This window comes from Triturus cristatus, chromosome 9 (assembly GCF_964204655.1).
Source record: "Triturus cristatus chromosome 9, aTriCri1.1, whole genome shotgun sequence".
NCBI classification, from domain to species: Eukaryota; Metazoa; Chordata; class Amphibia; order Caudata; family Salamandridae; genus Triturus; species Triturus cristatus.
The window spans coordinates 1,050,280,929-1,050,308,410 of NC_140592.1; the positions used below are offsets into that span (position 1 = coordinate 1,050,280,929).

Here is a 27,482-nt window from a genome sequence, read left to right on the forward strand (position 1 = left end):
GCAGGAAGATGCAAGACTTTACGAGGTTTACCAGTAATCCGGAGACCTCACCAAACTCATCCAGAAGCTGAAGCAGAGTAGGACTTCTGCTGCTGCATCTATAAAGTACAGCAGTAGGTCATTGGCATACAATAATATCAGAAGTTCTGCGCTATCTACCTGGATAATCCTACTCTGAATACCCCTACACCCTCCTCCCCTATCTACACAATTCCACTAGTGGCTCGATGGCAAGGGCAAACAAGAGCAGAGACAGTGAGTACCCTAGCCTGGTACCCCGGTATACGTCATAGGAGTCCGACACAATATGGCCTGTCTGGACCCGAGCAGTAGGATTGGTACACAAGATATGGATTGATGCCGCCCAAGAGTACCCCCGACTGCATTCAGTGCACGACTATATCCAGATTGATTTGAACTGATCAGGATAGACCAATGCCTGCATGTGGGGTGAGAGGTGCTTGGCCAGTATCCTACTTAAGATCGCAAAGTCCGTGTTTAACATGGACAATGGGGTACCCCTTGTATGGGCGTCTTCGTAATTGGGACGACCGTTGTGTCCCAGGTAGTGGCTGGTAGCTCCTTCTTAGCTAGTGCCTTATTATACATGTTGACCAATCGCAGAGCCAGTGACCCAGCAAATTCAGAATAAAATTCCGCCGGTAGACCATCTGGACCTGGCCTCTTCCTCCATGCCATGTCTCTAATGGTTCTCTTGAGTACTTGGGGCGTTATGGAGCCGCCCCAAGCCAAAAAGGCCTCCATATTTTCCCTCGGCCCCTCAGGCCGTTTTCCAAACAACCCCAAATAGTGCTCTCGAAAAGCATCAACTATCTCCACCTGGGAGCATACCCTTTGCCCATCGGTCTGTGTCAAGCTAGTTATTGGGCTCCCGCGTGTCTTGGGGCGTACCAACCAGGCCAGTAGCCTGTCTACCTTACTTTCACCCTTGTGAGCCCGTGCTATAATGTCTAAGCCTAGGCAGTAAATTCCGTTCTGCTTGCGGAATTTGCAGAATTTGGGTAATTTTGCGTTCTGCGGAGAACGCGGAATTGCCAAAAATTCCACGATCCGCAGCTTCGCAGAATTTTTTGCTGGTTTTGCGCTTTCAAAATGCGTGTTCGCCAGACATTCCCCCCAGAGCACGCAAACAGCGTTCGCGAACAGGAAAAAAGCATCGCACCCTCCAATGACCACTTTCACCATGGATTTCTTCACTACCACCCTTTAATAATGCCTCTCAAGTCTCCATAACCACTCTCTCTCAAATGCATTTAATTTAGTTTTAAACCGCCACGGCCACTGATACCATGATACCAGTGGAGGGTGTCAGAGCTCTTTACATCGAACACACTACACAGAGACAATCAATCATGGGTGTGTATATCAGTGTATAGGAAATGTTACATAAGGCGGAGGACTGGAAGGTGTAGGAGTAGTATGTCATTCATACTGGTAGGCAGAATAGTTTAAGAGTGCTTGGTCTGGAGAAGCACAAACTAAGAATTTAAAATGTAACACCATGGTTGGGGGTTCTCTTTAATAATCAAAATTGATTTCTATCCAAATGAACCCTTTTTCTAACAGTAGGATAACGAAAGACTGGGGAAAAATATAACGCTCTAATCTTTACCTTGCAATTTTCATGCAGCTCTTTGATGACTGTTAATAGCTCACTGTTCTATGTTAGGATTATAACTTATAAACTGCAAATAACAAAGAATCTTTCAGACAAAAGCAGTAACCGACTGACCCATTTACATTATATGCACTTTGTGATCTGAATTGTACACATTCTTTGCCACAGGCATATTAACCCTTTGCGCTACCTTACCATGAGTCAAAACTTCAACTTGACAAACCTCCTATCTCTCTCTAGGAAGAACATTAATCACCGGAGTTAGTGTGACATTTTTATTGTTGCCTGAAAATTGCTGGAGGCCAGGAACGCAGCAGCAGGTGCTTTTAAAACTATAATATACTTCAAACATGATGCACCCACCTGGAGTTAGCGCCTGCTGAGGTCGCACCGGTCACACTGCCCTAGAGCCGACCCTGTGTGCTACTGAATACCCAACAACAGCGGACTATGGTCCGAGATGGTGCGGTGACGATATTCAGCATGATAGATATATAGGCAAAGGGGGTTGAATATAGGACCATGTCCAGTCGAACATGAAGGATGTAAAGGCTGGAATAAAGGACTAATCTCTTTTCCCATCATGTTGAATTCTCCACCTGTCCCCAATTCCCTAACTGGCAGCCCATTCTCAGAACCCATTTGCAACCATATTGGCAGGTGCTCTTGGGAGCGGTGGAGTAGAGCGATCTAGGGCGAGGTCAGCAACACTGTTAAAATACCCTCCCAGAATCATGTTCCTACCATGAAAAAAGCCCAGCAGCGCCGACAAACAAACAAAATCTGGTCCTGGTTAGGGGCATATGCACATCCTAGTACTAGGGGCATACCATCTAATCTCCCGTCCACTTGGACATATCTACCTTCTTTATCTACTCAGACTTGTATGGTCTTAAAGAGAGCGCCCGCTGGCAACAAAATCAAAGTGGCCCAGGAATACGCTGAATACCCTTTGGCGTACACCTGCCCCTCCAATGTCTCTGGAAACGCTGTACTTCCACAATAGTAAGATGTGTCTCCTGCAAAAGAGCTATGTGTACAGCCCTACATTTAAGGAACGTGTATATTTTGTCATTGGGCCGCCGTTTCCATACCCCTAATAGTCCATGTCAGTAATTTTATCCCTGCACATGTCATGGGCCAAGGCAAAAAGCATAGATCAGTTCAGCCCCCCGTGCCTCCCCACCACTCCACAGTGCTGACCAGGCATATCTATCAACTCCAGAACTCGCAATACAAGCACAACTCCCATCTCGCCATCCCAGAGCTGTCAGCCAGCTACCCAAACAGAGGCACAATGAAAAGAAAAACATACCGCATGAGAGCATTACCCACTATTCAGTGGGTATGGGTGTGCATGTGGGAGTGCACCATACGTTAGCCACTGCTCCAATTCAGCACAACCACCGCTAGGCACCTTTACTGCTCATTGCGCCATCATAGAACGGGGAAGCGAGCAAAGCTTCCCCCATATCCCTTCACGGGTTTTCCCCCTAGGCAGCTCAGGGGTCCCTAGCCCCTGCCCCTCCAAAAGAGCAATTATAATAGTAATAGTACAGGAGGATTAGGTGGGCGCAGCCCACAACTCTGTGTCCTCCCCACCAATCACTCAAAAGTTCCTCAAAGTTTTGACTCTCAGGGGGCATACTCTGCATGTAGAACGAAGCTTCATCTGAGGTAGATTCTATGGAGTGTTTATCAGAGTGGGGTCCAATGTCAGAGTCTGGACTAGACTTGTGGGCAAGCCCTGTGGCTGCCAGCAGGGCAGATTCCCCATTCTGCTCTGCTTAGGCTCTCATGGAGCCCCGTACTTAGCTCGCAGTAGGTCGATCTCGGCACCTCCTCCTCTGGCATGTTCATGGGGTCGATGTTTGTCCTGCACACCGTTGGTCCCACCCTCCGCTCAATATTTGTCCAGGCACTCCCAGGAATCAGCAGGGGTCAGGAAGCAATGCGTAGCCCCATCCAGCATGATCCACAACCTAACAGGGTGCAGGAGGGAATAACAGAGTCCTCCTAACTGCAGCTCATATTTAACCTCTTAAAAAAAAAAGGAAGCTCTTCTTGCTTGCACAGCCACAGTGAAGTCTGGGAACAGGGTTACCACTGTTGTCCACTCGAAAAGGGCCATCAGTGCAAGCCTTCTGAAGTAGGAAAGCGGGATCCCGATAACATAGTAGCCTGGCCACCAACGGATGCAGGGGCCGTCCCGATGCAGGGGGCCTAGCAGGGACCTGATGCACACTATCAAGGGCAAAGAAGGAAGTATGCTCTGTGGGAGCCACATGGGTCTTCAGCAATCTTCCAAATACGCAATCATATCGGACCCTTCGGTACCTTCCTACCCCAGTATCCGCACGTTGTTGCATTGGTTGCAGCCTTCTGCATCTTCTGTCCTGCCATCCAGAATTTTCACTCATTCGGTAAGGTCCAGCACCTGCAGCCACAGTGACTGTTGAGATGGCCACAGTGACTGTTGAGCTGGCCCCAGCTCTCCAACAACCACCTCCGTCTCCCTGACCCTGTCTGTTAGGTTGCCGTGGTCTGACCACAGTAGGCCCAATTCCTCTCGTACACTGTTGATTTGTAACTGCAGGGTGTTTTTTAGTCCACAATGGCAGCCAGTATCCCATCGAGAGTCAACTGCAGGGCAGGGGACACCTAATCCATGCTGCTTCCAGAGTGTTAGCGGCGGTCCCAGCGAAGCCGCGGCCACGCCAGCATCTCTCGCCTGGGTTTTCCCATCTCTGTGATCTTAGGAAATTTCCCCGGGGAAGGCGCACCATTGAAAGACCGGTCATGCGGTCCGGACCCACACCCAAAGTCAGTAGATGTTGGCCCTCACAGTTTCTGGCTAGCCAATCCCTCTGGAGATACAGCAACTACCTTTTCATGGCAGACCCAGAAGGGGGAATGCAACAATTGTCATAGTTGCAGCTGGTTTTATGGCCTCCGTCATCCCCAAGGTTGACTCTGTGGCCACCCCTACTTCATGTGAAGCAAGGGGGAGACCTCCAGCTCCAGAGTCACCTGTGTTCTCCTGAACCCTGTGGTCCCCAGATTGCAGGACCAGGTAAACTCAGCCCCCAGTCATCCAAATGTGCTCTCAGTCTGTGCTGTGAGGCTTCTTTCAAAGTTTCAGTCCTCATTCGGGTAAATCCCAGTTACCTGGGAACATTCGGCGAAGTACATGCGTCCCCTCTGGTTCTTCAGCAAGGCAGTCGTTCATCTCCGGGCTATCCACTCCTTCCTGCCCCCAGTGGGAGCCAGTGAGCATCCAGTTCACAATGGGGAAATGCAAGGGGGCCACGTTTTATGGCTCCAGTGGTGTGTGACGCCTCGCTGTTAGCCATAGCGGGCCCCAAACACAGGCCTCAGCTGAAGGGCTCCCCAGAGCCTCACTGTCCGCAGCGATCCTCCCTGCCTGGCAACTGCAGGGTCTTTCTCATCGTTGTGCCGCTCAGTGGCTTTCCTCACACTCAGCAACCGAGAGAGGAGAGTCGCGGCCACTGGCTATGTACCCAGAGGGCCTTGCCTCAGGCTGCAAATCACCTACATGCGAGCCACCCGGCACCACCAGCGGCAGCCCGCACGCTCAATCCCTGCCAACGAGGCACAGCACAGCTCTTCTCTATATTGCAGGTCTCCACAGCTGTAATTCCGGGCAAGGCACAGCCGCAGGAGTGGTCTCTGCAGCAGGTCGTGGTCCCCTAGGCCGCACCTTTCACTGTTGTGTTGCTTCTCCGGCTGGCAGGCTCAGGAGCCATCACACTGGGCTACCTGGCACCGCCCGCGGCGGCCAGTAGGGTCGATACACCCAGCCAGGCCTGTACCGATCCCCGCAGCTCAGGGATTCAAGCCTGCAGGTCAGGCACAGCTGCAGCAGCGGTCTTCACAGCGGGCCTCCGTCCTGTAGGCCTCACTCCCAACGCTGAATCCCTCCTCCGGCGGCCATGCTCAGGAGCCATCACACTAGGCCAGCAGCACTCAGTGGCTCCGCAAGGGACTCTTCGTGTTTGCCCCCAGGATGGCGGCCTGCAGAGGAGCACAAGAGGACTCACTAGCTGCTCAGGTCGAAGGATGATGCAGGAGTAGGACCGGGTGCCAAGGAGCTCACCTCTAGCACGTTCTATCAGTCATCTTGCTTGACCTCACCCACCCAACCTACCCTACCATAAATAACATAACATTTCTAACCTACCATGTCTATGTACCATACCAACCAAACCTACACTAACCAACATGCTATCTCTAACCTACCATATCTAACCTACCATGCACCGCACCAACCTAACTTATCCTACCATGACCAACATGCCATACATCACCTACTATATATAACCACATTGTCTATGTACCATACCAACCTACCATACCATAACCCACATGCCATATCTAAACTACCACACTTAACTACCAAGCCTACGCATCGTACCAACCTAACCTAACCTACCCTACCATAACCAACATGTCATATCTAACCTACCATGCCTATGTACCATACTAACCAACCTTACCATAACCAAAATGCCATATCTAACCTACCTTACCATGCCTATGTATCATACCAACCTAACCTACCCTACCATAACCTACATGCCATAATCTAACCTACCATAATCAACATGCCATTTCTAACCTACCATACCTAACCTTCCATAACCAACATGCCCTATCTAACCTACCATGCCTATGTACCATCCCATCCCAACCTAACCTACCATACCATAACTGGTAGGTTAGGTTGATCTTTATCATTGATGATTCAACAAACTGCAAGGAGTTCCTCAGGAACACCATGTTTTTCATCAGGAACGGAATGAAAAAATCAATTAAAGCTAAACTCTGGAAAAACTGAAATCATCATCCCTATCAACAAATTATCGCATTAGACCCATGCCCACTGGCCCTCGGAGCAAGGCCGTGCACCTATTCCAAAGAACCTGACCAAGAGCCTGGGAATACAAATCGACTCAGACCTTTCCATGAGCTCGCAGATCGGCTCGGTCACCTCTGCTTGCTTCTTCCAATTATGGAAATTGCAAAAAATCTGAAGGTTTTTCAGCAGAGAGGCCAGCATTCAAATCATTATTGCTTTGATTTTTATCAAAAATTGATTATGCAAATGTTATTTATCTAGGCCTGCCGAGCAACCAGAAATACCTTCTGCAGCTGATACAAAATCAAGCCGCCAGAATAGTTTATCAACAAAAGCAGAAGATGCCACGCTAGGCAACTGATGAAGGAGCTCCACTGCCTTCCAGCGGAGCAGCGTTCCATGTTCAAAACAGGATGCATCCTGTTCAAAGCTATACATGGCACAGGTCCCAAATACATATCCTCTAGAATTCACAGATACTCCCCACAGCGCACTCTAAGATCTATGCTTATGAATCTATTGGTGGTTTTTAGATTCAGACGCAAACGGACAGGAGGGTCGCATTTCTCACTACAGGGTCCACAATTCTGGCATTCTCTGGCTACATCTTTGAGACTATAAACAGACAATATGCGATTTAGAAAAAAGCTGAAGACCTGGCTTTTTACCCAAGCTTACAGTTAGACATGGACTTTCTAAACCGGTGACTCCAGCTAAAACTCGGCGCCAAGTGCCCTGTTGGGGAACGTGCGATCTAGAAATTTCCAATAACATAACAACATAACTAACATGCCATATCTAACCTACCATGCCTATGTACCGTACCAACCTAACCTACCCTACCATAACCAACCTACAATATCTAACCCACCATGCCTATGTACTGTACCAACCTAACCTACTCTACCATAACCAACCTAGCATATCTAACCTACCATGCTTATGTATCGTACCAACCTACCTAACCATAACCAACATGCCATATCTAACCTACCATTACCAACATGCCATACCTAACCTACCATGCCTATGTACCGAACCAACCTAACCTACCCTACCATAACCAACCTACAATATCTAACCCACCATGCCTATGTACTGTACCAACCTAACCTACTCTATGACCATGTACTCTACCAACCTAACTTACCCTACCATAACCAACATGCCATTTTTAACCTACCATGTCTATGTACCATACCAACCTAACCTACCCTGCTCTACCATAACACCATACCTAACCTGCCATATCCAACCTACCATGCCTATGTACCGTTCCAACTTAACAGTACCCTACCCATGCCATATCTAACCTACTATGCACCAAACCAACTTAACCTACCCTAAACATGCCATATCTTACCTACTATGCCTAAGTACCGTACCAACCTAACCTACCCTAATATAACCAACATGCCATATCTAACCTACCATGCAGTGCTTAAATGAAAATATCGAAGTGCAGGTACTTACTAGTTATAGTACCTTTTTGCTCCTGAGAAGTGCCAGCACTCTCTCGTTAAATGTAATGCAGTGCTGAGAAGTGCAGGTCCTCTACCTTTCAAATTAAAGAAGTACAGGTACTCGGTACCGGACAGTACATGTCCATTTAAAGCACTGCTACCATGCTTATATACACCGTATACCAACCTAACATACCATCCTAACCTAGCATACTGTCACGGGGAACACGGGGAACAACCCCGCGTTGAGGGAGACTGGTGGGCACACCACGACATGACAAAGCCTGTGATTTGTACTCCCCAGGACGATCCGTGGACTGCATCCGACACCGGACCTTCCCAGGAGGACGCCTGTTGCTTTAACTGGGAAACCCTCCCAGTTACTACCGCCCTCTGTGCAGACCTAGGCAGCCCGCAGGCAATAAATAACCTGGAGACAAGGAGCCGGGTGTGTGACGACACCGGAGGAAGTCGAGAGAGCGAGAGCCAAGGTGGAAGAGAGTGACGGCCAGACGACGGGAGAACGGAGGAACCAGCGAGGAGCAGAAGCGATTCAGAGGAAGGAAAGCCGGAGCAAGGAGGTCTCCGCAACTACGCTCCGCCGAGCCACGCTCAAGGGAGAGTGTGGCTATCCCAGGTACGGGATCGTTTCTCGGGCTGGGTCGGGAGGCGGGAGAAGGGAGGGCGGCTCTAGACGCCACCACTCGCCGCCGTGTACATAGTGTGTAAACCCCCCTCCTCACAAAACACCCCCCCCACACGAGACGCGGACTGGGTCACCGTTGCACTGGTGTGTGTATTCCCTCACTTCCCCTCCTTCACGATAGTGCCCGAACGAGGCCTGAGACTAACGATAGTCTTCTCTTTTCCTTTTGGCACCGGCACCGGAGCTCCTCCAGTCAGCTGTAATCCACGCCCCACCCACGAGCATGACTCGGACCTCGGAGATCAGACGACCGCCCCGCCAGGAAACCGGACTTGCTTCCCTCCTACATTCCTACCCTGTATAAGACAATAAAACACATTCTATACAGCAGCCCACGCTCTAGCGTCCTCGTTCGAACCCGCTTACACTGGTGGAGAATGCGGGCATAGAGGACCCATCTGTACGTCAAGATGGATGCGCTGATACAGCATATGATCAAGGGACAGGAGAAGCTGGAATGGGCAGTAGAACGCCAGATGACTTCTGCGAGTGCAGACAGGGAGGTCTTCAAGAACACGATAGCGTCCCAGTTGGAGGGGTTACAGAGAGCCGTAACCAACCCCGTGGTGGGCGCCGGGAGTGACGGACGCCACAACACCCCTGCCGGAATATCCTTACAAAAATATGTCCAGGGAGATGATCCGGATGCGTTTTTTACGAACTTCGAAAGGGTCGCTAGAGCCTGTAGCTGGCCGGTGGAGAAGTGGCCGTTCTTCCTGGCCCCCCTGCTGACAGGAGAGGCTCAAGCCGCATATCAGGTGGCCAATGCCACCGGTGATGCCCCGTACGGCTCTATTAAAGCCCTCATTCTAGATCACCTGGGCCTTGACGCGGAAGCCTATCGGGTTCGCTTCCGCAAGGAGAAAGGAGCACCTGGGTACAATCCAAAAACCCTTTATTTCCGACTGAAAATGGCAGCAGACAAATGGCTTAGTCCCGGTACAAGTACCAAAGAGGAAATAATGGAAAAGATATACCTTGAGCAGTACTTCGAGGCCCTGCCCTATCACACACAGAGGTGGCTTAAACAACATACCCACCTGACGGCGGAACAAGCCGTAGAAATGGCCACTACCTTCTCCAGGGCACAGCCAAAGGGATACGTCGGGGACCTGGAGAAAATGCGCAACACCCCCACACGGATCGAGAAGAAACCAAAGATCCCTGAACCCCCAAAAGGTCGTGCCACGAGATATGAGATTCCCGTTCCGAGGGGACCCCAATGCTTTGACTGTGGGGAGTGGGGTCACATCGCCCGGGCCTGTCCAAAGAAACGACCCGTAGACGAACCCATGGAGGTGGGGTATATACCCAAGTCTATCCTCTACACCGCGGAAATGGGGTCCGCTTTTCACGTTCAGATGCAGGTAAATGGCTCATCCTTACACGCACTGCTGGACTCGGGATGTAGGCAGTCCGTTATTCAGGGGTTGTGGGTAGCTCCTGAACAGGTGATACCGGACGCTTTTGTACACATTCGGTGTGTCCATGGGGACGTTAAGCCTTATCCAGTGGCTGATGTTCCCGTGGTACAACCCTCTGGGGTTAGGAGCAAAATACGAGTAGGAGTCCTTGACAATCTTCCCGAAGAGCTAATCATAGGGACCGATAATCCCCAATTCCAAGATATGTTCCGCATGGCCCTGTCTCAGACGGAAGGGGGGGAAGAACACCCTATCTGGAGGGAGAACATCCCAGCCCCAGCCCTGATAACGGCAGAACCCTGGCTCCTGAATCGTAGCTTTCGATTCGCTCAGGCCAACGATGCTACACTCCTAAACGCATGGGAACAGGCACACAGATCCATAGGAGTAGACCCTGTAGTATATCCCCGGTTTCTCATTAAAAACGACCTACTCTACAGACAGGGTGCTCCCACCGACCCACACCAGCTCATAGTGCCCCAATCCTTTAGAGAACAAATCCTCTTTTTCGCACATTCCCACCTCACGGCAGGACATACAGGGACGGAGAAGACCACACAAAACATACTCCGACACTTCTATTGGCCTGGCATCTACAAGGACACCAAAGAACACTGTCAATCCTGCACAGTATGCCAGACGAGGAACACACAGAGACACCCAGCTGTGCCACTTCAACCCCTTCCCGTGATAGGCTCCCCGTTCGAAAGAGTGGGGATGGACCTCATAGGTCCTCTACCTCATACAAAACGAGGCCATACCTATGTGCTAGTAGTGGTCGACTATGCTACACGCTTTCCGGAGGCATTCCCCTTAGGAGCCCCCACCACCCGGAACATAGCCGACCGGTTCGTGGAGCTCTTCTCAAGAGTCGGCTTTCCGAAAGAAATATTGACTGACCAGGGCACGCCGTTTGTCTCTCGCCTGATGAAGGAAGTTTGCAAAATCCTTGATGTTCGCCAGATCAAAACCTCCGTGTACCACCCGCAAACTGACGGGTTGGTGGAACGCTATAATGGAACCTTGAAAGCTACCCTCAAAAAGATGTTACACGTAGAGGGCAAAGAATGGGACCAGATATTACCGCTAGCCCTATTCGTTATAAGGAGCCAGGTACAGAGCAGTCTAGGCTGCTCATCCTTTGAGTTATTGTACGGACGAAGACCCAGGAGTCTCATGGAGATGACGAAGGACGCATGGGAGAAAGAAGATATAGAAAGCACACGAGAGATGTTAGAGTACACCCGGGAGTTACACTCTAAGCTAGGGAAACTCCGCGACCTAGCCTACTCAAATCTGGAGAAACGACAAGAACAACAGGCTAGATATTACAATCGAGGGAAAAGATGTAGGACCCTTGCAATAAACGACTGGGCCTTGGTGATGCTACCTACGTCCTCACAAAAGTTCCTGAAGGAATGGAAGGGACCATACCGAGTAGTAGCAACCATTGGAAAGACTACTTATAGGCTACAGATCACCCCAAAACGATCACAGGTGTTTCACATCAACTTATTAAAATAATAGATCGGACCCCCACCCAAGAATACGAACCTCACGGTACCCACTCTGCCGAAGGAACCCAACACGTTGCAGCACCTGGTGATCAACCCAGACATAGGCCCGGAAAAGATCGAGGAACTGCTGAAGACGTTACATACTCACGCCTCGCTGTTTTCCAATGCCCCGGGGAGAACGCACTTGGCAGAACATCGAATAGACACCCCTCCCGGGAGAATCATCAAACAAAGACCGTATCGCATACCAGCAGCCAGAAGAGAAGCGATACAGCAAGAGGTACAGGATATGTTAAGGCTAGGAGTGATATGCCCGTCCAGAAGCGAATGGTCCTCACCAATAGTGATGGTGCCTAAGCCCGATGGAAGTATACGGTTTTGTATGGACTTTCGTGCTCTCAACGACATCTCCTCCTTTGATGCCTACCCTATGCCTCGCATCGACGAACTGATAGAGAAGCTGGGAGAAGCCCAATATATCACCACGCTAGATCTAACAAAGGGCTACTGGCAGGTGCCGTTGAGGGAAGCAGACCAGAAAAAGACGGCGTTCTCAACACCGGACGGCCTCTTCGAGTTTACGGTCCTACCCTTCGGACTACATGGTGCCCCGGCCACCTTTCAACGCCTGATGAATGAGGTGTTGAAGGACCACCAGGATTTCTCGTCAGCCTATTTAGACGATATCGTCGTCTTCAGCCCGGATTGGCCCACGCACCTCCAACACCTGCATACTCTTCTTCTGGCTCTACATAACGCAGGTCTCCACGTGAATGCAAAGAAATCGAGGGTTGCCTTCCAGAAAGTGAACTATTTGGGTTATGTCTTGGGGCACGGTCTCATTGCTCCTCAGACGGAGAAGATAAAAGCCATTACCGACACACCATTCCCATCTACAAAACGAGACATGAGAGCATTCTTGGGCCTAATCGGGTATTATAGACGATTCATACCGAACTTCTCCGATCTGGCCTCCCCACTGACAAACACCCTTCAGAAAAACGTGAGTCCCCGAATCTTCAAAGAACCTACGGAGGAAATGACGAACGCCTTTCAGGACCTAAAAACCATCATAACATCCAGCCCCGTGTTGTCATCCCCGGACTTCTCCAAGCCATTCATATTACATACGGATGCCTCCAATCACGGGTTGGGGGCGGTGCTGTCCCAAGTGCTTGATGATGACGTAGAGCACCCCATACTGTTCATTAGTAGGAAGCTCTTTCCTCGGGAGACCAAATACCCCACGATAGAACGGGAGTGCCTCGCAATTCGATGGGCAGTCGACAAGTTACGGTACTACCTAGAGGGGCGACACTTTACATTATATACTGACCACGCACCCCTACAGTGGATGAGCCATAACATCTCTAACAACCCTAGTGTCCTCAGGTGGTTCCTTGCCCTACAGCCCTTTTCCTTCTCATTGAAACACCGTAAAGGGTCGGAGAACGGCAGTGCAGACTACCTGTCTCGGACATGTCTTCTCCCCGAGCGGGAGAATCCAGTGGTGGAGGAGTGTCACGGGGAACACGGGGAACAACCCCGCGTTGAGGGAGACTGGTGGGCACACCACGACATGACAAAGCCTGTGATTTGTACTCCCCAGGACGATCCGTGGACTGCATCCGACACCGGACCTTCCCAGGAGGACGCCTGTTGCTTTAACTGGGAAACCCTCCCAGCTATTACCGCCCTCTGTGCAGACCTAGGCAGCCCGCAGCCAATAAATAACCTGGAGACAAGGAACCGGGTGTGTGACGACACCGGAGGAAGTCGAGAGAGCGAGAGCCAAGGTGGAAGAGAGCGACGGCCAGACGACGGGAGAACGGAGGAACCAGCGAGGAGCAGAAGCGATTCAGAGGAAGGAAAGCCGGAGCAAGGAGGTCTCCGCAACTACGCTCCGCCGAGCCACGCTCAAGGGAGAGTGTGGCTATCCCAGGTACGGGATCGTTTCTCGGGCTGGGTCAGGAGGCGGGAGAAGGGAGGGCGGCTCTAGACGCCACCACTCGCCGCCTTGTACATAGTGTGTAAACCCCCTCCTCACAAAACACCCCCCCACACGAGACGTGGACTGGGTCACCGTTGCACTGGTGTGTGTATTCCCTCACTTCCCCTCCTTCACGATAGTGCCCGAACGAGGCCTGAGACTAACGATAGTCTTCTCTTTTCCTTTTGGCACCGGCACCGGAGCTCCTCCAGTCAGCTGTAATCCACGCCCCACCCACGAGCAAGACTCGGACCTTGGAGATCAGACGATCGCCCCGCCAGGAAACCGGACTTGCTTCCCTCCTACATTCCTACCCTGTATAAGACAATAAAACACATTCTATACAGCAGCCCACGCTCTAGCGTCCTCCTTCGAACCCGCTTACACATACCATACATACGTATGTATGGTATGTTACATTTGCTGGGTTATCATGCCATTACTGAACCTGCCATACCGAACCAACCATATATAATCTACTATACCTAACCATACTACAACAGATATCTACTAATCTAAACATACCGGACTAACATTGCATTGGAACAGAAGTACCACTTCTAACCCACCAGCCTTATTGCTAAATCTGTGAATTGCATTGATTTGAAAACTGTGCTGCTGGTCATTTGATAGTGCTTATCTGTTTAAAAGAAGGACAATACATGATACAATAACATTCCTTCCTGAGCTCAAGAGCTCGGGTTAATGTCTGGAAATGTCCACTTGTGGTTTGGAGTTTGCTGGGTTAAATTTTACCAAAATACAGAATGTTGATGGCTGAAGCAAGAAAAGAGACCGCTTTAGGTAAATAGTGTGATATAGATAGGATTTGAACAGTAAAGCTTGGGAGAGAATTGTTCACATTTTGGTGAAGCTCTGCAAAAATACAATTATAAATAACGTTTTTAAGTCGAATATTTTGATTCTAGATTATCTAACAAGAAGCACAAGACTATTTAAAGCCACCTTCAAATACTTTTGCTGCTTCACTGGTTTTCCATTTCTTCGCACATGATTATTTGACTGATGTACTGGCTAAACAATGCACATTGGAGACTACTAGTGATTGGGCTATAAACCAGCAAGCCCTGGAAGTCATCAAATGAAGGTATGTTTGACCTCCTCTAATAACCCAGCATGCCTAGCAACAAATCCACCTGCAGTGGCTGTTCAGCAGACTGTAGTAATGACAGCGACACAGATACTTAGCGTTGACAGACTTTATTCCTGTCGGCACCGCAGCGGCAGCAAAGGAGCGTCATCCACCATCGCCAACCAAACTCCAACGGTCGCTGGCGGAACGACACAGCCTCAATATTCCAAACGGTTTGACCAATGGGGCCAGACGCAGCTGAGCCAAATGAAAGAACAGAGCTCATTACAACACACCCCCTACCTTCTACCCAAGAGCAAAACAATAGTACAAACAGTTAATGAAAGCAAGGAATAAAATTGCATTATGTAGAGATGCATATTATGAGAAAGTGACAATATCATGAAAGTACATAATGAGCCAAATAGCAAGGCGGTCTGTGCGACCGGCAAGGGCGGGGAGCCTCAGACCCCAAAGGAGGGGGAAGAACTACAGTGAAGCGAACTGGGCGCAACCATAGAGCTGCCTCCAGAGCCATCCTCGCAACTCCCAGCCAAGTTGTTGCCCCTGAGGTCAATATCGCTCATAAGCCAGAAGTCACTTGCACTATTGTTAGAACTACTGCCGATGGTACCAGCTGCTTTGGCTCCCCAGTCATCACCTTGCGATACAAAGCAACCTTGCACTTGTTCCACTTGTTGCCATTGTCAAGCAAGACATAGTTACTGTAAGCTTGTTTTACTCTAAATGGCCCCCAAAACTTAGACAGCCCCTTACTAGGTCTTCCGTGTTTGATTTTGACACAGTCACCAGTGCATACACCCTTGTTGTCGGGACTGCCCCTCAAACCCTTGGCAGGTGTGAACTTTGGGGTAACAAGCCAGGTGGGTAAAAGTTTGGTGCCAGGCTTCCTCCGCTCATTTTCTCAAAAGGAGAAATACCAGTCCCACTATGGGCGGTGGTGCGATGCGCCCATACCCTCTCATCAACCATTTCTCTTACACTCTTCCTGCTCTGGATGGCCATGGAGATGGTGCCCTTAACCAAGTGATTAGCACGTTCCACCATGCCATTGGCCTGTGGGTTGTAAAGGGCTATGCGGTGATGAATGATGCCGCACTTTTCAAGAAAATCCCTCATTTCGTGCGAAACGAGTTGAGTGCCATTATCAGTGATGAGGATGCAGGGAAGACCCTCCTCTAGAAACACAACTTTAAGTTGCTCAATGGTTTTGTGTGTCGTGACATCAGACATAAAGCGTACAATCAGCCATTTGGAGTGAACATCAACCATAACTAATGCATTTCTCAACCTCTCTTCCACACCATGCATGGGCCCAATGAAGTCTAAAGAAACGGTACTCCAGGGCAGACCAGGATCCTCAATGTGCCCAAAATCTGCCTGTTCGCCGGTCTTGAGCCTTTTCTCACCCTCCAAGCACACCTCACAATTTGCAATCCAAGAGGTAATCTGCTCATCCATGCATGGCCACCAGAAATTCTCCTGCACTTTCTTCTTGGTCATAGTTTGCCCGAGATGTCCCTCATGGGCAAGCCCAATAATCTTTGGCCTTAAACCACATGGAGGTATGAATTTATAATTTCTCATCAAAACCTTTGACTCACTAACACTCAATTCATCCAAAATCTTGATGAAAGGTCTTACAGAGGGGCTCACAGTGCTTTCTCGTCTACCACCCGAGACCAACATGCGTTAAACATCCTTAAGGGTGTAGTCTTGATCCATACTCCTGTACCACTCATCTGCCGAAAAGGCCCCACCCACACACTCCTCTACATCACACAAGGATGCTACAGCTCCGTCCTGTCCTCCACTTGAACTTTAACTCTGACCACACTTGCTCCTCAGAGGCAACCAAGACAAGCAGTCAGCTTGTGCATTTTTCGAGCCTGGAATGTGGGACACGCGGTGCCTGTATTCTTGGAGCCGAGAGGCAAGTCTCGCTAGTCTGGCTGAGCCCTTACCTGTGCCACCTGGACTTAACACCTTAACTAAGGGTTTGTGGTCTGTGCGAATGCAGAATTCAAGGCCCCACAAGAAGGTCCTGAAATGTTCGACAGACCAAGCAGCTGCCAGCGCCTCACGCTCGGTGACCGAGTAGTTACACTCACACTCGGACAAGGAGCGCGAGGCAAACGCCACCATTCTCTCACGCCCAACATGGACTTGGGACAAGACACCTCCCAGTTCACAAGCACTGGCGTCTACAAAGGTGGGTGTCAAAGGGTGCCAGGACACCAGCTTCACAAATGTCCTTCCTAATAAGGTCAAAAGCACTCTGTTGAGCTTCACCCCAGGCAAAGGAACACCCCTTCCTTAACAACAATCTTTGGGCCTCAGTTGTAGTGTCAAAACAGTTCACAAACTTTGCGTAATACTTGATTCTCCATATCACTCCAGGGGCTCCCACAGCAGTCCCAAACAACTATGACATTAGCCACAGGTATGCATTTGTAGCTATTCGTACGTAAAAGTCCATCTGCGTAATTCGATTTCGTCGAGTAAGTACCACACCTATGATTGCCACGATAAGGTCAATCACACAGTCATTATACAGATGCGTACTCAAAGAGTGTTGAACTGAGCCCCGTGCTTATACCCCTCAATGTGGAATTTGTACAGTATAAACAATTGCAGAGGTTATCACCAATATCAAACTTATTATGAAAAAACACTTAGATTATAACATACCATCCTAAGGAACATTCTCAACCTTTAGGCAACCCCATGCTTCGCGCCACCCACCCCTATTTCTACACCCCCACTAAGCATTGCATCCCTGTGTTCGTGTAGCCAGTTCGGCCTTTGCCCTATCCTCTCAGCTAATCTCCTAGTCATCTACCGGGTCAGGAGATACATTAATTTGCAGAGTCACCATAATAGAGTTCCAAGTATCTGCAATGGGACATTTGCATAGCCCCAAGCTGTCCTCCCTCTGGAGAGATACTGCCTTTGCCCTCGCCCAGTTATGGACAGAGCAGGTCCAAGCTATGAGTTGCAGCAGGTCTTTGGATTTCCACCTTTTTGTTAAGAGTCTCTTAGCTACTACCAAGCCCCAGGTCTAAGAAAATGGCTAGTTGCTCTGTGTTGCTTGCCTGGTGAGAGCAATCCTAGTATACATGTTTCCCATGTGTTCGCAAGGTGTCTGTCTGTGCATCCAGCTAGGTGTTGTGTTACGCCCTCCCAATACTGCCCTAGCCCGACACAAGACCACAGCATATGGACAATATCTACAGCGCGACAAGAGCATCTGGGACATTGCGCATCATTTCTATTAAAATAGCAGTTGATTTTCTCCGGAGATCAATATGCACGATGCACTATGTAATATTGGATTCATTTAAATCTGGCATTGCGAGGAACCAAGGTGGGACTTTCCAGAATTACCTTCCACGCTGCGTCTGTACATCGACGGCCTAGGTCTATTGCTGTGTGTATGCGGAATGCGTCTGCAAATGAGCGAGTGAGATGCTTGCCGTCGCCCATGACATGTATATATTGGAGCACTAAGTTAGTTGGTAGTTCCTGCGTAATATTCCCCAGCTATGCTGCAGTAAGCTCAACCATGAGGCATGCATGAGAAAGTGTCCTGGGGATTTTCCAGTCTCTACCGCAATATCCGCGTATGGTAGGAGTGTGCCATCGATATACAAGTCACTCAGTGTATGTAGGCCCGCCGCATGCCAAGCAGCAAGATTCACCAGTGTGGTCAATCTACTACCCCTTAGCATCCCCAGAAGGGGTATTGCCAGTGCATAAGAGTTAACATTTCTAGTAAGGCATCGTTAGCACTTATAAGCGACTTGTAGCAAAAAAAGGGTGAGGAGTATTAGTTGTGTTGCATGGGCGAAACAACGCTAAAATCTTATGTACATTATATGCTATATCAGTGCCTGCCATGTCATTTTGATGCCGACTCGCCCCCCATTGAAGTTGGGACACCAGGTAGTAGTGCTCTGGGTTAGGCACTGAAAGGCCTCCCGATCCGATGGCAGATACAATTTTGTGAGTGCCACTCTACATCTGGAAGTGTTCCAGATGAGCTCTCGAAATATGCGTTCAAATCGGTCAAAAAAATGATGGCGATAAATACAGCGGCAAGTTTGTGAAAAAGTAACGAACCCGAGAAAGTACCACCATTTTAATAAGTGACATCTTTCCCACTACCGAAAGGGCCAGCGTTTTCCAAAAATCATCTGCGCTGGTGCGGAAAAAATCGCCCTTGTGAGATTACCATCTTATAGGTCCTGGTCAGCATGATATAGTCTAATACCCAGGTACCTAAACATGGTTACTTGCCAAGTGACCGGGGTCTCATTAATAGTGAACTCTGGATTTGGTGTAGTGGGATCAAATGGAAACAGACAAGTCTTGTCCCAGTAAACGTGCAGTCCCGATATGCATGCAAAGCTATTGAATATATGTGTGATAGCATATGGCACCATCCTTACATTCCTTATATATAAGAGTAGGTTGTCTGCATATAAGGAGATCACATGCGTTTCGTTACCCAGAGGGATCCCCCAGGGGGCGGCACATGCCCACATCGGCAATGCCAACGGCTCTATGGCCAATAAAAAGAGAAGGGGCAACCTTGTCTGGTGCCGCTTCTCACCATTATAGGTTGGGATACCATGCATCCCGTCTTGACCCTCACAACCGGGACGTCATAAAGAAGCTTTACCAGATTGATAAAGTAGGAGCCCAGTCCATATCGGACCAGAATGTTGAAGATAAAGGGCCATTCAACAGTGTTTAACGCCTTCAACCATACAGCCAGAGTTGTGCCAGATCTGTGGGCATAGCGCATAACTCAGAACAGTTGTTGTAAGTTAAAAGCTGTGGAGCAATCTGGGACAAATCCGTTTTGATCATCATGTATCAGCAGGGTATTAATGGTTCTAGTCGTCCTGCCACTATACTAGCCAGGACCTTGTAGTCTCTGTTCAAAGATGCCAACGGCCAGTAGAAGCCAAGTTGTGTAGGGTCTCTTTCCGGTTTTGGCAGTGTAACTAGTGTGGCCTCACATACAGAGGGCGGCAAGTGTTGTAGCCGCAGTGCCTCGTCAGAGTTTTTGTAACCTTGGTGCTAGGAGATCTTAGTAGGTCATGTACAGATCCGCAGGGAAGCCATCCGGACCCGGCACCTTGCCAGATGCCAGGGAGCGGATCGCCGCCTGTATTTCAGTTAAAGTTATTGGGTCGTCCAGCTCCGCACGCTGGGCAGGGTGAAGCCTTGGGAAAGAGAGGCCATCCAGGAACTCGTTTATTTCTGGGGTTGTTGCCTCTAGGGATGACTGGTATAACAGAGAAATGATTTACCAGCTCCCTGTTTATTTCATGTTGGGTGTATTTGATCCAGCCATCCGGTGAGCATAAGGGCGTGATAGGGTTACGTGGTTGCTCCTGTCGTATCAACCATGCCAGTAGAGGCCCGAGCCATCCGTGATTGTATGTGTCCTGGCAGTGTGCGCCTCATAATTGAGGCACCTCAATCTTTCTATTAACGCTGCATGTGTGGTCCTCGTGGCCATGAGTTGTGCAGAGCCAGAAGGAGCCAGAGATCGTATGCTTTTCCAAGGACATTGACGCTCCAATTCTTGGAGCTCGTTCTCCATCTGTTCCCGCATTCCACTCCCCTTTCCCAAGCATTTACCCCTGACCACTACCTTAAATGCATCCCATTCCAACAGTACAAATGATGCCGTGTTAGTGTTATGTTTCAAAGTAGTCTGTTATGGCAGTGTGGAGGCATTCCCGTAAGGGCTGGTCTTCAAGTAGAGGGGGCTGTAGTTGCCATGTTGGGATTGGGGAGGGCTGTGTGTCCCCTGTTATTGTTACATAATGCAGGTTGTGATCAGAATGCGTGCGTCGGAAGTAGTTTGCCTGAGTCATGTATGGTAGCATGGTAGTTGTACACAACACTATCTAGGCAGACAGAAAGAATATTCTCGAGAGACAGGATTGCGATGCCTCCAAACATCCACTTGCCCCCACCCATGTGACCACCTGCGAAACAGCAAAGCTCCTGTATATGCTGCTGAACCCCAGAGTGGTGGCAATGACCAGTCCAGTGATGCATCCCATACGTTATTGAAGTCCCCTCCAATTATCCAGGCCAAGTCACACCATTTGAAGAGTAATGTAGATAATTTACTATAGAAGGGGCCCGGATCTGTGTTTGGAGCATAAATATTGCCCAATAAAAGATATCTGCCATCTAGCTTAGCTTTAGGGAAAATGTATCTCCCCTCAGTATCCGTTCTTAGTTCTTCCACTTGAAGAGGGGTGCCCGGGCGAACCCATATCAACACTCCTCGAGCGAATGCAGAGTAATTTGTTGCATAGATGTGCCCCCGCCATCTGCGCTGCAGCCTGGTGGACTCTACGTGTTTTAAGTGAGACTCCTGTAGAAGTGCTAGTTGCACGTTATGTCATTTAAGATAAGCATATCCAGCATATCTCTGGGCGGGAGTACGCAGGCCCTGCACATTCCGTGTGATGATGCGTTGTGCTGTGATGTTTTAAATGTATTCAAAATTGTAATCTGGACAGGGTGTTTGTCATGAGGTTTGTCATGAGAATGTATCTTCCGGAGGCAGTCGCAGCCCAGCGCGAAGTCACCCAATTAAACTATTCTTAACTGAAAAAAATCACAATTTTTAATATTTAATACCAAAAGAGTTGACCTAACAAAGAGCAACTGCCCAAACCCAGTGCTATAGTGCACATAAACCTAACGACCCCCAGTGCAGCCCAACCACCCATTCCCAAACTCAAGTTTCCTTCATGGTTAACATACTCGGATTGCATCCCACTATTGGAGTGGAGCGTACATTATACTGTATTTGCAATTTTTTTACAGTTTGAAATACATAATATCTGGAGGATAAAAAGTATCGCATAGTGCAGCTTTTAATTCTCATTTAGCCTCGTACAATCTATATTGTTAGAGATGATAAAAAGAAAGATCAGTTTTCTCTTAATATTTATTTACAATAGTAATGCACAAGTGACAAAGAGAATAGTGATCTGATCATTAACTCTAGCTTGTGCAGTGAAATGTGAGCAAGTGACAGAAACCTTCATGGACGAAATACAGAAGAAGGAAATCGCCTCGCCCCTTCCGTTTATACACTGATGGGCCTTCACCAAAGAGACAGATCAATTCCATTTTCTTTTCAAAAAGCCCTTTAATCATTAAATAGAATTAGTATTTATAAGAGTTCAAATGGGAACTTTAATCACTTTGAATCCAACAAATGACACACAAGTTCCATTGCATACCAATGGCATATTGCCTTTACACCTTCGTATGAGAAGCATCACACAAGACCATCAATTTTCTAAGCCTTTTACAATTCATTAAGGAATTGTTAATGTACATGACAACATTGTGTTAAACCCTGTTCCACACCAGAGCAGAACTAACACAGCCACCAAACACAGAGTGTATCTAATCATGTACAGATATTGAGTATTCGTCTATTCAGTTGTTACAACCTGTGTGCACTGACCTTCCGAAAAGGGTGCCAGAGATGATGAACTAACCAATTCTTCAAACCCTTGGGATCCGGTCTTCAATGATGAAGTCTCAGAAGACGTGCCTCCCTTGGATGTGGGCCCCGGATCCACTACATGAGGCTCAAACAGGCTATCTTCATACATGCATCCACTGAGACGTGAAGTGACAGACCGCCCTTGGGTGGACTCATTAGAAGCAGATCCTTTGTGCATGTGATCCATCCTGGATTCTTGTGACAACCGCAGCAAATCCTTGAAACTTTCACGATTCCTCTTCGTATGATGTACCCACAGAAGGAAATCATCCAGGCATTCTACGCTTCCCATCTGTATTGCAGGAAAAGGCAGAATAATAAAATGTTAAATAAGCAGCGCAACATCAACCAAATCAGGACATTTCTCTCTTTGATCTCTTCTCGTGGTCTGACACTCAACCACCATTAGTTCATCTTTCTGAGCTGAGCCTTTGTATCTCACTTTATACCCCCCCCCCCCTCCCTTGTGGGGACTATGTGTGGATACCTGCCTTGTGGGGACTAACCTTTCCCAATATTTTTGGAATACACTATTAACAGAAAAATTTAAGAAAAAACTTAATGATACAGGATCCTGCTTCAAATATGCAATTATATTGTAATTTAATCACGCGCACAGCACCTTCCTTGTGGGGACTTGAACACGTGCTACCATCCTTGTGGGGACCTAGTCCGTAACACTATTTGTGATTTTATACAGTCGAAGGCACATGGCTAAATGTTTATTTTATCCACAATATACACAAACAACATTATAACCTATTCATATATGAATTGCTGCATATATACTAGGGGTATACATTAAAGACAGATTATGTTAATGTATCAGAAAATATCATATCATGCTTACAGAAAGACACTTAAAGCTGTATTTAACCTATTTATTAGTGCTTAAATGTTAGGAGATAAGGGAACGAACACACAAAGAAATTAACATATGGAACCAAGGTACATGGTCAAGTGGAAAACAGAGCTTGATTAGCTGCTTCCATTTTTGCCAAAATAGATGTTCAAGTCCCCACAGAGATAGTGGGTGAAGATCACTGTGTTTGTCTCCATAGAAATAGTGTGTACATTCAAAGCTTAAATCCCATTATAAAGAGTGTGAAGCTAATGATGTTCAAGTCCACATAGAGGTTGTGTGTAATTATGGGAATGCTCAAGTCCCCACAGAGATTTTTTTTTATTTGTTAAAAAATTTTTATTAGGGTTTTTGCATGTATCTTACCACATTGAACTTCCACAGGTATACAGGTTAAACATTTTAGCACATCGTCATGAACCTTAGTTCAGCCTGCAGTGGGTGGGTACCTCAGTCAAGTGGCTATTAGATCCTCCTGATACGCCCAGAGGAGCATATCTCCCACAGGTGTGTTCTGGTAGACCCACATGTGTATCATTGCAGTAGTGCCTACGTGTCCCATTTCGTCCAGGGTCAACTCTGTCTCCCCTATTTTGTCTGTGTATCGTTCCCTTCTCTCCCAATATATTCGTCTGGGTCATGCAGCTAGTACAACGGCGTTTGAACTGCCGACGGGATCAACTGCCGACTGCGGGGTGGCTTGGGGAGATCATCGGGAGGGGGGGAAACCTGAAACTCGAAAGGAGGGGAGGTAATGGGCGAATCATGAAGGGGGGGAAAGGGTGCGGGGCTGGCGAAGAGAAAGAGTCCGTGGTGTATTGTGCATGGACTGAAGGTAAGTGCGTTTGACGTGTTCTGAGGTGAGCTAGGGAGGGAGGGGGCGGGTCTACCGGCGGCCATGCTGTAGGAGACGGGGTCCGCACTCGCCCCTCGTGACTGGGTGTTCTACCTGTCCATCGAGCCGTCTGTGCCTACTATCTGTCCCGGGTGATTGGGGGGAGCAGGAGAAGCGCAGGGGGTGGGCTGTGTTGTGTCCTGTGTGTCTCTTAAGGAGTTGTGCCCATTCCATTGATATCGGATGTTTGCGGGCGCCCTTCGCCTCTTCCTCTCGCAGCAGCTCTTCCTCTGCCGCTCCCCATTTGAGCATTGCACGCGCCCAAGCCGGTCCCGAGGGTCCCGCTGGAGCCCTCCAATGCATCGCAATGTTCCGCTTCGCGAGGAGAATGGCCAATGACATGAACTTCCATTGCACTCTTGCGGTTTTCTTTCTCGGGGATATCCTCAGTGCACATTCCTCCCAAGTGGAGGCGGTCGGGAGATCGGTTGTAGATCGAACGGTCTGATGTACCCCATCCCAGTAACGTTTTATGGATGGACAGGTCCAGAACATATGTTTGAGGTCGGCGTCTACAAATCAAGTCCCCACAGAGATAGTGTGTTATCATAGAGATGTTCAAGTCCCCACAGAGATGGTGCGTTATTATGGTTATGTTCAAGTCCCCACAAAGATAGTTTCTTATTACAGTATTGTTCAAGTCCCCACAAAGATAGTGTGGTATTATAGTGATGTTAAGTCACCACAGAGATAGTGCATGAAGATGATTGTGTTTAAGTCCTCATTATAATAGGGCCCAATTCATAAAAGGTAACCTTCGACCAAAAGTCTAACTTTACTACTTTTCAATATTAACAAAGCCCCATAGAGAGAATGTGAGGCTGATGATGTTCGAAACAGATCTTGTGTTTAATTACAGGAATGTTCAAGTCGGGAAACAACCATTACAACGCAGTCATTACAATGCAACTGCCTGTACATCGCATGCCTTTACATCGCATGCCATTACAACGCATGCCATTACAACGCATTATAAGGTAAGTAACGGGGAATAGTAATTTTTACCCCTACACTATCCAACACTTTCCCTACTGTTGCACTCCCTGGAGTGGGAATAGTAATTTTTACCCCTACACTTACCCTACTGTTGCCCTAAAAGTATTGTGCGGTGTAATCGTATGCGTTGTAATGGTAGATGTTGTAATGAAATGCATTGTAAATGTAGTTTCTAAAAATGCGTTGAGATGGCATGCTTTGTAAAATCATGCATTGAAATGGATGTTGCGATGTAAAAACCATGTTCTAAATGTTTGCGTTGTAATGTGTCCTATTCCGCAAGTCCCCACAGAGATGGTATGTTACTATAGTGATGTTCAAGTCCCCACAAAAATAGTGTTTTCTTATAGTGTAGTTCAAGTCCCCCCAAAGATAGTGTGTTATTATAGCGATGTTTAAGTCCCCACAGAGATAGTGCATGAAGATGATTGTGTTTAAGTCCTCATTAAAAAAGGGCCCAATTCAGAAAGGTAAACTTAGACAAAAAGTCTAACTTTACTCCTTTTCAGTATTCATAAAGCCCCATACAGAAAATGCAAAGCTGATGATGTTCAAGCCAAAACAGAGCTTGCGTGTAATTACAGGAAAGCTCAAGCCCCCACAGAGATGGTGTGTGACTATAGTATTACCACGGCCGCCAAAGAGAATGTGTGTGATTATAGACATGCCATGGTCCCCACAGAGATAGTGTGCGATATCTTGAGGTCCCCACAGAGATAGTGTGTGATTATAGACATGCTCTGGTCCCCACAGAGATAGTGTGTGATTATAGACAGTCCCCACAGAGATAGTGTGTGATTATTGGGATGCACAGGGGTAGTGCATAGAGATAGTGTATGAATATAGTCATGTTCAAGTCCCCACAGAGATATTGAGCGATTACAGTCCTATTCAGGTCTCCACAGTGATGTGTGTAATGATAGGTATGTTGAAGAACCCATACAGATCGTATTAGTCTGGTGGCTTATTAAACTAATGAATCCACTTGAGGCATATGTATTTGACCACTCTCTCATATGTTTTAATCCTGGTGCTTCCACTCAGCCTTTATTCCTTCCAAGGTATATACAATAAGTACGATTTACTTGGATAACAAAAAACATATGGTATTCAGCAACAAGATACCCTCAGGTGTGAATGTGCACTTTATACATGCACATGAGATAATATGATGTGATGTGATAATAGTGGTACTCAAGCCACCACTAGAGATGGACTGTAATTATCCCATATCTATGAATCCCACTTCAAATGCAACATTAACTGCTTTAAACTGTGTTCATCCAGGAAGGTTCACACTTCCTTAAAAATCCAAGTATCTGAGTTCTCATTTTCTTTTCTAGCCGCCATCTTATCAACTCTAGTCTCCATAAAGAAGATAAAACTGTATTTCTGATTGCAACAAACTCCCCATACTGATTCATTCTGACACTTAAGGATTATTAAAATAGAGAAATAGATTTAAGAACTGGCACATCTTTATAATTGTTGTCTCTATATTTCAAGAATGAAATGGTACTCTCCTCACAAACCTCTTCTTTCTCTCAAAGTATTACTTTTACCTGCTCTTGGGGCTCTTTCTAGCTAACCAGGCTAAGACTCGAATATATATATATATATATATATATATATATATATATATATATATATATATATATATATATATATATATATATATATTACCTACTGGCGGTCGCCAGTAGGTAGTTATAGTTAGGACCCTGTTTCCATAGGAAATCCGCAACATTCTATTTGGAATAACTTTGGCGCCGGTCGACGAATCCTCGCGAACTTTTCAAAATAGGTGGGGCGCTACGCTCCGCTCCTACCCTGAAAGTCTCAGGGGGATTCGTCAAGCGGGGGCTGAGAAAAAAGGGGAGTCCCAAAACGCGTTTTTCCCATGCATTTTTCCATAGGACCTTTAGACACAGCTACAGCCCGAACGGCCGCAGCGCAGATGTTAGAGGAAATGAAACCTCAAGTGCAATACTCCTCTATTTCGCGACTTTAACCACATTCATCTTTCTATTCTAGTATGTGTGTTAATTTCACCTTTTTTCTACCATTCCATGGAATTAGGAGTGATTGAATCTCTGTAGCCTTAAGTCGAAGTTAGCATCTTGAAGAGCTTTGTAGGCTTACTGTAGAAATTGTCTCTTCTTCCAATACCAATATAACATAAAAGTAAAAACGTTCTGCTGACAAAGTCTCAGCACATTGAAGACTAGTGGCTGAACTAGACTATCTGATATGATCCATCAAGAGCCCCAGACCCATAAAAGAGAAATCTGACAGGATAATTGCTCAGTTGATTCTAGGGGATTCTTTGCTGTGTTGAAAATATTTCCGCTTAAATGATCCACGTTGTTTGCTACTCATGGTCATCATTAGCAGTATCTGGTCCAACTAGTCAGCTTCGAGTCAACCCTCCCTCCCTCT

At 47.7% G+C, this 27,482-nt stretch overlaps 1 protein-coding gene across 1 annotated transcript in view; it reads right to left on the minus strand.

The window, feature by feature from the left end:
* PLEKHG3 (pleckstrin homology and RhoGEF domain containing G3) overlaps nucleotides 1-27,482 on the minus strand; it is a 582,108-nt gene that overhangs the window by 368,350 nt on the left and 186,276 nt on the right. Inside the window, exon 2 of the mRNA XM_085626917.1 lies at nucleotides 22,249-22,582. Within this exon, the coding sequence (XP_085483043.1) occupies nucleotides 22,249-22,582 (334 nt within the window). The remainder of the gene's footprint in view (nucleotides 1-22,248; nucleotides 22,583-27,482) is intronic.